The 12,363-nt window shown below is 36.2% G+C and overlaps 1 protein-coding gene across 2 annotated transcripts in view; it reads right to left on the minus strand.

The window, feature by feature from the left end:
- The window catches only part of LOC126299334 (uncharacterized), an 864,357-nt gene that overhangs the window by 440,874 nt on the left and 411,120 nt on the right, over positions 1 to 12,363 (minus strand). For both annotated transcript variants that reach the window (XM_049991164.1, XM_049991163.1), the window contains exon 12: positions 3,871 to 3,948. In XM_049991164.1, the coding sequence (XP_049847121.1) occupies positions 3,871 to 3,948 (78 nt within the window). The remainder of the gene's footprint in view (positions 1 to 3,870; positions 3,949 to 12,363) is intronic.

The following is a 12,363-nucleotide window of genomic DNA, read 5'->3' on the forward strand; positions in this document are numbered from 1 at the left end:
TCTTTGCCTTTACAAATGTCTGCTTGTGTCTGTGTATGGGCGGATGGATATGTGTGTGTGTGTGTGTGCGAGTGTATACCTGTCCTATTTTCCCCCTAAGGTAAGTCTTTCCGCTCACAGGATTGGAATGACTCCTTACCATCTCCCTTAAATCCACATCCTTTCATCTTTCCCTCTCCTTTCCTCTTTCCTGATGAAGCAACCGTTGGTTGCGAAAGCTTGAATTTTGTGCATATGTTTGTGTTTGTTTGTGTGTCAATCAACCTGCCAGCGCTTTTGTTTGGTAAATCACATCATCTTTGTTTTTAGATATATTAACATGAGTTAATATAGATAAGGTTCGGGTTATACAAGGTTTAAGGTACACTATATCTATGACTTAGTAAGTGACACCTCCATTTTACTGAAATGTGTTAATATTTTGTACTGTGAGAAACTTTGTGCAACTACTAGCCACAAATATAGTCACACAACATAGCAAGTTTTTACTTAGGTTATTAACCTTTTTCAAATTCACTTAGTCCAGTTCTAACCCACACCATGTGTTAATGTTTTGCAGTAAGCTGATTTATTATGTTTTTTAAACCAAATACTTTGATTATTACAGAACTAAGTCTTCTGTCATGTTGTTGTTGCATTTAATATTTTGATTTTAGTTCAGCTATGTGGAAACGAGATTAATATTTTCCAGACAACACAAACAACTAAACATGTTAGGAGGGCCTGTAAACCATTAAAAGATCAGTGCTGATTCAGTTTGGACAGCATCTGCTTTCTATGACAATTAGTTTACTTCTGAAACACTAAATTAACAATAGATTTTTTTTCTCCTCAACATAACAGAAACCACAATAGTTCAATCCTCCCTTGTGAAGCTCTCTGGAATGATTTTTAACTTCATACATTTTAAGAACTGATAATCTGGACGATGATTATTTCAGTTATTACAGGAGCTATTGCATTGCTGCGAAAAATCTGAACAGTTAATATTTTACCGTTTTTTTAACTCATGAAATTTGGTAAACTTGACTATATCTAAGTCCCCTGCCACTTACACTAAATTAATACAATTGTAACAGGAGTCTTCCACAGCATTAAGGCTCCCACTAGGGCAAACCATTTTTCCTTTCGTAAACAATGTGGGTCACCACTCCTCTGGAAGGGGTAAGCAATGTACAGGGTGGCAGCAAGTTCATGAATATTTTAAGGAACTGGTTTAAAAAAATTTATTTAGAAGCTCCCAGAGCAACGTCCGTAGTGCATACATGACACAAGTTATCTGCCTTCAGAACCAATGCTGTTCTGTCCAGTTCACGGTGCACTTAAGAGATGCCCTTAGCCCTCTGCTGAAACTGCTAGTGAATTCACACCATTGGTGTTGGCAAACAGCATGTGTGGAATACATGTTACATGTGAGGATGCTGGAGCATATTACAGTGCAGAACACAGTTGCCTCGCTCTCTTGTGAACCACACCTCAAGCAGAACAAACGTCTTTCATGACAGGCAAAGCCTCCAGTTCTACGTTTCATGATTGGCCATCAATGTAAGTTAACATGAATTAGCTCCCCTTCTGCTGCCCAATTCAATTAGTAGTTCACCCTCCTAAATTGTATGCATTGCGTACTGAAAATTTGAATATATTCTCTTTATTTTCCTAATATTCTGTCATTTAATGGCAGCAATGGATGTCCACTTACAAGACCTGACCAAATGATCTGCTGTATGTTGAATTCATAAGCAACAACCTTTTCCCCTCCCCATGCCCATGTACGTATCTGCAGAGCACAGGTGAAAAACAGACATTTGATGGTACATATGTGGACAGGCAAGAAAATACAAAATATAGGATTACAGATACACCAAGAAGAGAATGCAGAGTATAATTACAAAAATTTTCTTTTGTTTATTTAATTTCCCCATGTCATATCAAAATGTCAGCAATAAATAAATTGCATAAATACAGAATAGGCATAATGTCAACGACTCATAAAAGGTGAGGGGAGTTGGGGGAAGCTCATCTAATATTCAGGATTGCCTTATACTCGAGTATATACCGTATTTTTCACTCTGCATGGGAGTGTGTGTAGTATTGAAACTTCCAAGCTGATTAAACAATGTGCCAAATGTCATCTGAAAGCTTGCAGGCATGTCTTGTCTCTTTGTGTTTGTATCACTAACACAACACCTAAATTGTTTGGTGAGCTAATATCTTTACTTATTAAATTACTAATGATATTATTACTAGAACCCAGATTTTCATGCACTATCAATAGTATCCATTCATGCAATGTCACATCATTAAATACGCATAATAAGGCAGAAATAGAATTGAAATATGCTACAGAAAATGATGTTTCTATGTCACAATAAGTGACAGATTCATACTTAGGTGAAGATATTTTGGACAACGTCTGATCAATTTGATAGTTTTTGTTACAATTTTGCTGCAACATATTTTTTGGACATCTTTGTAAACTCAAAATCAGGATATGATCTGATAACTTTGTTATCCTAAAAACAGCAACACCCAATTCTCCACAGGATGACTGCAAAGATTTTTAACCGTTACAATAACTGTCTGGGACTCCATCTGTGGCTTCTAACTTTGGTATTTCCAAATGAAAATGAACACAATCTGTTTTGATGTAAATATGATCTTGCTTCATATCTGTTTCTTAGGATATCACTACCACATCTTTAATGCAAATTTCATTATGACCTCAAAAGCCTACAATCCAAAAATGATGCAAAAATCTTACGTTGCAGAACCTTAAGGCCCTTCAGCAGAATGAAGCAAACAGATGTCAACTTCTGTAGATCTGTAGGAATTCAATGTCTCTTACTGACAACGTAATCAAAATTACCACAGTAAAAGATGACAGCATTAATCCAGGTACCCCAACTGGTTAAAAAAGGTTGTGGGGGACGGGGGGGGGGGGGGGGGGGGTGGCACAGCTACAACTGGAAGAATATAGTTAAATCAAGCAACATGGACAAATGCTTTTAAGAGTACCTTCAATTGGAAAAAGGACAGCATATAAATTAATGCTGTCAGCAACAAGCCTTTGTATTTTGTGCATCAATTTTCCTTGTTTGTATCATTGTTTGTAACAGTGTATTCACACAATCAAATTTTTGACCACCTTTACAGTAACATGATGCAGCGCATGGGCCAGCAATGTTAGACACTTCAAGTTATGATAAATATATTTAATAGCTTTCCCAGCCTTCATCACATATGGAGCAGCATTGTGCAACAACAACAACAATAATAATAAAAATACCCTTTTTTAATTTTATTTTATTGGCACAAAGTACATTGACATCTACCGAGCTGAAGTAAGGCACTTGAGCTCACTATGAAGTTCACAAACTGCAACAAAATCACAGAATTGCTTACATTCTGCATCCTTGGCGTAGTTCATATGAATAAATCAATAAAAGATGGTGTCATACATGTATGCCATTTTCAAAATATACATTTACCCAGCAAATGGCCTTAAATGCAAAAATTCATGCAACTTGTGTTTATACAACTGCCTTGGAAAGTGAATAACTCTCACAGTCTCATACTAATTTGAAATAAAATCATCCCAATAACCAGGAACTTTCACATGCGTGTTTTGTACTTATAGAAGTAATTAATGCTGACTCAAGAACGTCACATTCATTTCTTCCTAACAATTCCATTATGACATATATCAAACAATCCCATTATGAAGTATAACTAATATTTAACTGTATTTGAGAAAACTTATATCTGCACAGTATACAGTTCACAGCATTATCCTGTCAATATTTATAGAAATCACATAAGCGAAAAACTAATTGTGAACATGACTACAGGATAGGTATAGTGAATATATACCTGATTCATTGTGGTCTCTGTGCCACCAGCTTGGTTTAAAATATTTCTTCTGTCTAGGTGATTCAGCATATGGTTCACCTGTTAGAAAATACAACACTGGTCAGTGTAACTAAGCAGCTATCAAGAACTTTTGTAACATTTGTAAACAAAGGAAAGGAAAAGAACGCAATATCATAGCCATGTGACTGTCAGACATGAACAGTACCTGGTGCAATTTATATAAGTTAGAATTATTAACATCAAACCATGACCATCATCATCATCATCATCATCATCATCATCTACTACAGGGTGATTATAATTAGAGTTAAACTTTCAAAACATTGTAGAAATTGCACCACTGGTCAGAATGACATTAAATCACAATGGAATATTATTGGAGAAGAGGGAAAACATATAGCAGAAAAAGAAAAATGTGTGAAAATTAATCAATAGCTGGTGCTGTATGTCACAATATGTCAATGAAAACACCAGTCCTGTGCACGACCCACTGAAGTTAGTATAAACATGATGGGTACATGGTTTTTCCTCCTTTCAGATGTGCGACATTCAACATGACTGTCTCAATGCAGGATCGCGCTCTGCTTCTATAGCTGTATTACAAGAATGATGACTGTGCACACATCGCTCTGCAGAAGTTCCAAACACTGAAGGGTTTGAAAAAAGGCATTGGTGGGATGACTACCGTGGAAATGGAGAGAATGATTCAGAAATTCGAAAAGACGGGTGATTTTGGTATGCAACATGGTAGAGGGAGGTAATGAATTGATTCGATGTCAGTGGAAGCAGCGGTCACTCCAATGCAGGAGGAGACAATTGGTGGTGCACAAACATGTAGTGCATGGAGAATTGCCCAAACACTGGACATACAAGTCAGCATGGTGCAAAAAATGTTATGAAACATCCTTCTTTGCTACCCATTGGAAATGATCCATGTTCAAAAGTTGTTTCCTGTCGACTCGCCACCAAAAGAGACCTTTGCTTTAGATTTTCTTGCTCACATAGAAGTGGACAATGATTGGCTGTGGAAGATTTTATGGACAGATGAAGCTCATTTAACAAGATATGTGAATACACAAAATTGTCAAATTTTGGAAAACCCACATGCAAATCACCAATACCACTTCATCCTGAAACAGTCACTGTGTGGTGAGGGTTTACACCATCATTTACCACAGCTAAATATTTTTTTGAAGTGACAGGAGCTTCAGGTCCTGTTCCCTGTACCATCACTGGTAAGCTCTGTGAGTGTCTTTTGTGCAATGATGTCATTCCATCTCTCCAACAGTGGGGATGTGGAGATGCTAGAAATACTAGAATTATGAGTCACCATTTCCCTACAGCCTGGCCATCCCTATCAACTGCTTATAATCTGTATGACTTTCGGTCTGTGGGGCTATCTGAAAGATATTGTGTTCATTGTTCCGATTGCCAACTTATCTGCATTGAAAGCATGCATTGTCGAACACATCCAGAACGTGACACCGGAAACACTTCTATGAGTTGTGGAACATGCGGTTTCTCAATTTCAACTTATTGCAGAAATTTGTGGACAGCATTTTGAACATGTTTTGTACCAGTCACACAAAAATTAATAATCCAGTTTGATTTTGATTCATGATTTCTTTGCAGTTTTTGCCTCAGCACAGTTAAAAATCGATTCTTCTCATCTGATGTGATATGACCTTGCCATGGTGGATGGGCTGACGTAGGCCCATGCACACTGAGTAGTACCATTTGTTTTATGTCAAACGGACACCTTATGCATTATTCTGCGATTCATTTGTCATTGTAGTAGAGCATCATTAAATTATGATGCTTACAGTGCCATCTATTGCTACATTTTGTAACCATTTATTTTTCTTCTGCCATATGTTTTCCCCTCTCTCCAACAATATTCTGTTGCAATTTGATGGCGTTCTGGCCAGTAGTGGTACTTCTGCAGCAGTTTGAAAGTTTAACTTTAATTACAACAATCCTGTACTATTACTACAGTTCTATGCAGTTAAGTATGATCAAGTGCATCATCACAATTACAAATACCCAGTGATGTTACCTACACTGTGGTTTTCATAGAGGTGAAGTAGTGCACAAGTTGTTGAGCGGTCCTGGCGCTACAGTCTTGAACCGCGCGACCGCTATAATCGCAGGTTCGAATCCTGCCTCGGGCATGGATGTGTGTGTTGTCCTTAGGTTAGTTAGGTTTAAGTAGTTCTAAGTTCTAGGGGACTTATGACCTCAGCAGTTGAGTCCCATAGTGTTCAGAGCCATTGAACCATTTGAAGTGCACAAGTTGATGAGGCTATAGACTCTGTTTCTGAGAAACGTCCCTTTGTCCATTTCTGCATGTTTCGACAAATATTACAACAATTTAATTCTACATTGCCATCTTCTCTGCACTATGCCATGTGTCTCTAGGGTACAAGGGCTCAGGACAAAGTTTTGTATTCTAGTGAAAAAGTCTATAAAACATTGTCAGTGGTTATCAGGCAGGAAAATGAACATTCTTAGTTATTTCAGCACATTAAAAGAATGCTGCATTAACCACTATTCCTACAACTTACCAGAACACTTGGCCTCAAGAATGTGATTCTCTATAACTCAAATAATTGTGTTAGATAGACCTTGATGTTGTCAGTATAAAGAAAGCTGACAAGGGTCTGTGTAAAGGTAGATAATTGCTTTGTTTGAATTATTAAATAGTAATGGGTCCTTAGTACTATTACGGGTAGAGATGGAAAGGGAGGAGGGAGGGTGATCTAATCTAGAAGTAATAACTGTAACTGTACATGTGAACAGATTAGGGCTAGTCATTGTTTGCTGTCAGTATATATAACTACCAGCATGGGATCCACCAGTATGAATCACATATGTGTTCTTGTAGGCTGCCACGCTTCCAGGCCGAAAGTGACAAAATCACAGATATACAAGGTAAACTGTTTAAACACAAACATTAGTAAACTGTATTTACTGTCAACCACATCTCTGACAGCTGCCACAGTCATACATGTCACAAGTCTTGCCACTGGAGGTGCAAGAGGCACTGCAATTAGTGCTCTTCGGGCCAAAGTGCTGAGTGGGATTCCCACTCCCTCAATCACGGCTCTCATTGCCCAGTGCTGTCATACACACAGACGTGTGTACAAGTCTTCACTCAGTGCTGTCCGTGTTCACCACAGTAGCTGCTGATGGAATATTTCTGAGGGGAGGTATTTATCATACAAATGAAACCCACCCCATTTCTCTCTCTCTCTCTCTCTCTCTCTCTCTCTCTCTCTCTCTCTCTCTCTCACTCTTCTCTCTCTTGCCATACATGGCAACCCTTGCGGGGAATATTTCTGAAGTTGAAGTGCTTTCAAATGAGGAGGCTAACTTTTATGCTTTTATTAACAAGAACTGTACCCAATTAGCGAAGTGTGGAAGGACTGTGTACATGTGAACTGTAAATGGCTAGAGAATTGCTTAAGAACTGTGATAAATAGGCTATTAACAGTGTTTGGATTGTTGTTGACCTTTTGTTGAACTATAATGATTGATGACACTAAATCAATTTTTTTGTTGCTATGGAAGTAATATTAGTGTAAATCAGAAATAGGAAGTGCTGAAGTGCTAAAGAATAAAAGTAATGTTTGTGTGCATGGTCAATGGGATTACATTGTAAATCATCACTTAAAGATTCATCATACTACAAAATGGTGCAGCGTGCATAACAGCATGAGACATCCATGTACAACATGCGCAGTGGCAGCACATAGTGGTGAGTGCAGTATAGGGCACGTCTGATGCGGGTTTCAGCACACAACAACAGTGGAATTTCAGCTAGGGGTGCAGCAAACAGCTGTGAGAATCAGCAACAATATGTCAAAGAAGAAAAGTAGAGTACATTTTATGCTTGCACATGGCAGTCTTATGATTTGTAATTGGAACATCAGTATTAGTAAAAGTCTGGATAAAAGAATTGAGATGTGGTCTTGGCAGTAGAAAAGGAGTTCAGTTGCACAGCAATAGGGACGATGCAGTGGGTCAGACGCAAGTAAATGGTAGTGAAATCAGATATGGGTTTAATTTTATGTCCAATTCAGACAAGAATAATTCATGTAAAAACAGATTCACAGATTACATCTGAAATAGAGAATTAAAAAACCAATGATCTCACTGAGAATTTTGAAGTAGCCACAAATGATTTAAATGGTAATGTAGAATTAATTAATACTGTAGACAGTAAAAATGTAGATTTAGTGGCAAACAATGATAATGTAAACCCAGAATGTGTAGTACCTAGTCAGAATGACGTGATTGTTTAGAATGCGATATCAGAGAAAATGACTCTGATGTTAACATTACTAATGAGCCAAGAGATGAGTTACATACATTAAGTTATCATACAGGATCAGCTGCCACCTTATCAATTTAGTATGATGATTAGTATATGAGGTCTATGATAAAATTAATTTTGCAAGAACAAAAAGTAGCACAAAAGAAAACAAATAATGGATAAGAGGAAATTAATGTGGGAACAGCACAACTTAATACTAATTTTGATGCACTGGAACAAAATGTTATAAACCTTGAAGTGAAATCTGAAGAATGCTGCAAGAAACTAGATTATGAAACACAAGAATGGGGTAAGAAACTAGAAGTTTGTAAGTCAGAAATTAATAAGTACACTGACCATGAAATCAGGGATTTTCAGGATCAAAATGCAGTAACACAAGTAACAATTGATGACATTGGTAACATAAAGCAAGAGCAAAGCAAATCTACCAGAACATGTAATGAGAAATAATGAATATACTGTAATAATTTATAAAGTATCAATAATGACCATTACATACTTAGGCGTAATATTTCACATGCATAATCTTCTTGTAAAGGCAACACAAGTGTGATTCAGGAAAAACTGATAAAAATATAGCAAAAAGCACTTCCTGAGACGCAATACAAAACAGAAAATGAAGTGAAACAAAAGTTCAAATTTGGTGTCAACAAGAAATAAAAAAATGTATAGTTCACGTATGTGACATAGAAAATCACACTAATGTGTATAAATTGCATCATTTCTCTTGTAAGGTAACTATGCACCCAGTAGCTTCCCATTAGACAGTTTGAGGGCATCTTGCCTGAAAACACAGCAGAACAACAAAATATCAAACTCGTGATGAGTAGGTTCAAAGGAGAAGCAAAATCATGGGGAACAGGATTCAGCAACACATGTAAATCATATAAATAATTTGTTGAAGCATTATTGAATAAATACTGGTCTTGCAGCACACCAAACAGAGTGAGAGGTGATGTTTCACAAAAAAGGTTACGTGGTGAAGAAGTCAATACACCACAAATTAATAGGAGTAAGGTACTAGGGCTGGGAAGGGAAAATTGGTACAGCCGATTCATGAAAGTGTAGGGGGTGGATCTCGGGCCACACATGGTCAAATACCTGTTGTCATAGGTAGGAAAAGCAGGTGTTTTTTAGGATAAATCCAGACAACAGGTTCCCCTGTCTAAAAAGTATCTGAAGAACTTTAAAAAATGCTGAATCTATCAAAACACCTCCAATATCACATACAAAAGATGTAACAAAGAAAAACAAACCATTGGAAAGAGAAACATGGGGCATTTCACAGACTTCAGAATCCTCCATCAAAACATGCAATCAATGAAAAATAAAATACAACTATTAGAAGTTGATATCACCAAAAAATTAATCATTTTGTGAGTGTATAGATCTCCAAGTGGTAGTGTGGAAACGTTTTTCAATAAGTTAACAGAAGTTCTAGACAAAGTCTCAAGTACAAAGGTCAACTTAATTCTGTGTTGGGACATTAACATCAACACTAATACCATAAATGAAACCAGCTGCACCTTCATAAACATCCTTCTAACTTTTGGCATGTCCCTTTTGGTCAATAGTGCAATAAGGGTTACTGTGATGGCTTCATCAGTAACTGACCATGTGGCCACAAATATGGACAGCAAAAAATGTGATGTAGCTGTAGAAGATTTGAGACTATCAGACCATCTCTGTCAAATAACAACTGTAAAATATACCATTGAATCATTCCCTAACTACAAGCCTACAAACAACATCTACCAGAAATAACAATAATAATAAAATATTTTTCAAAAGAACTACAAAAACAAAGTTGTGAATACAAAATTGTCTACCGATGACCACGCTGTCTGGTCTTTCCCCAAAGAACCAACCAACCAACAAAATGCTCTAAACTCTCCACATTGTTTAAATTGAACTTTGAAAATGCATTTCCAAAAGTATACATGTCTGTATCAACATCTCACAAAAGCAGGTATTAAGAAGTCCTCCTAAACACTATGCATTTCAGTTCCATGAAAAAGATTCACAATGATCTAGAATTCTTAAATTTCTATTACAGATACAAAAAGATCTATAGGAAGGTGCAGATTGCTGCAAAAAAGTCATTTAATGACAAAATGGTATACAATGCAGAGAATAAAAGCAAACCAATCTGGGATGTTATAAAGAAAGAAATAGGGGGGGGGGGGGGGGGGGGCGGAGGAGGGGGATAAGGTAGTAAATGATCCACTTAGCAAATTATGTAAACAAGCATTTTTCAAGTATTGCAGAGAAGGTACAGCAAAAATTCCCCAAAACAAATATAACACCAGTGAATAATATTGCACTAAATACTATGTTGTTACTTCGAACCATAAACTGTTCAAAAAAAAAAAAAAACTCAGTAGGCTTAGATGAAGTACCAATGTGTGTACTGAAACAATGCATAGGGACTATACATGGCCCCTTAAGAAATACAATAAATGAATACCTTCACATCAGGGACATTTCCAGAGCAGTTAAAACATGCAAGAGTTGTACTTCTGCTTAAGAAAGGTAATACAGAATACATAGAAAACTACTGGCCCATTTCTCTGCTGTCAGCATTCTCAAAAATAATAGAAGCAATTATGAAAGACAGATTAATGAATTACCTGAATAATACAATCTTTTAAGCAAATCACAGTTTGGTTTCCAAAGTGACAAAAATATGGAGTCAGCCATAGTGGAATTCGCAGAAGTTGTACTTGATGCCCTTGATAAAGATGAGTGTGTCACAGGCATATTTTTGGATTTTTCTAAGGCGTTTGATACAATAGACCACAACATTCTATTAAATAAATTAGAAGCACTAGGAATAAGAGGGGTAGCTAATGACTGGTATCGGTCATACTTAACAGACTGGGTACAAAGAGTAGAGGTAACACATACAAGTGGCTCAAATAAAAATACTGTTGTAAATGAGGACATTCAGGAAAAATACCTGTTCAGAATGTAAATTTCTGGGGATATATATAGATGACAGACTTTCGTGGAATCAGCAAATAGATCATGTCTGTGGTAAAATAACATCTAGTCTGCATTTTCTAAGGAGATTAGTTCAATATCTAGATATTGAAGCAATAAAAATATGTATTTTGGGTTGGTATATCCCCATCTATCATACAGAATTGTATTGTGGGGTGGGTGTAGCCAATACAATATAAGAAGAGTAATAAGAACTATGGCAAACGTAAGACCCAGAACTTCATGCAAAAACCTGTTTATTAATTTTAATATTATGACTATCTATGCAGTATATATGTTTCAATCAATATTATTAGGGAAAAAAAGACAAAAAAGTGACAAATAGAAATATGAAAATCCAAACAGAAATATGAAAATCCATAATTACGGTACAAGACTTCCATATGGTGAGCAGAAGATTAAATCTAACAACAAATACCTTATTCATTAAGGAAGCCAATTTTTATAATTCTCTGCCAAACATATGTTGAGCAGAAGATTAAATCTAACAACAAATACCTTATTCATTAAGGAAGCAATATTTTATAATTCTCTGCCAAACAACCTGAAATAGTTTTCAGGTAGAATTTTTAAAAATGAGTTAAAAAATGGCTTATATTGAAGTGCCCATACATTATAGTGCTGACATGATTTGATCTCAGGAATGATATGTTAAATATATGTAAATGATCTTTTACTTAATAACATGTAATCTGTATAAATTGTGTATCAATAGTCTAAATGTGATTATTGTACCATTGCCCATGCATGTTAAATACATGTTTTGACAGGTAAGATAAATAAATAAATACTTCAAATAGATCCAAACATTCAGCAAAACTCTTATCAGAATCAAAATACGTTAATACAGGGGTTCTGAAATGTAGCATATTAGGACCAATACTGTTCCTGATCAATGACTTTCCCAGTAGTGGTACTCATGTTGAAAAAATTCTCTTCACTAATGACAGTAATATTATAGTCATTGAGAAAACAAGAGAACTCCTTGCCGAGAAAGTAAATGAAACTCTCAAGGAAGTTTATGATTGGTCAAGAAGCAATAAAGTGACATTGAACATAAAGAAAACTAATGCCATGAATTTCAGTTTGAAGAGGAAAAATGACAATGTTAAATTAAATGTAGATGGCACCTCTATAGACTCTGTAACAAATGC

Source organism: Schistocerca gregaria, chromosome X (genome assembly GCF_023897955.1).
Source record: "Schistocerca gregaria isolate iqSchGreg1 chromosome X, iqSchGreg1.2, whole genome shotgun sequence".
Classification (NCBI taxonomy): Eukaryota; Metazoa; Arthropoda; class Insecta; order Orthoptera; family Acrididae; genus Schistocerca; species Schistocerca gregaria.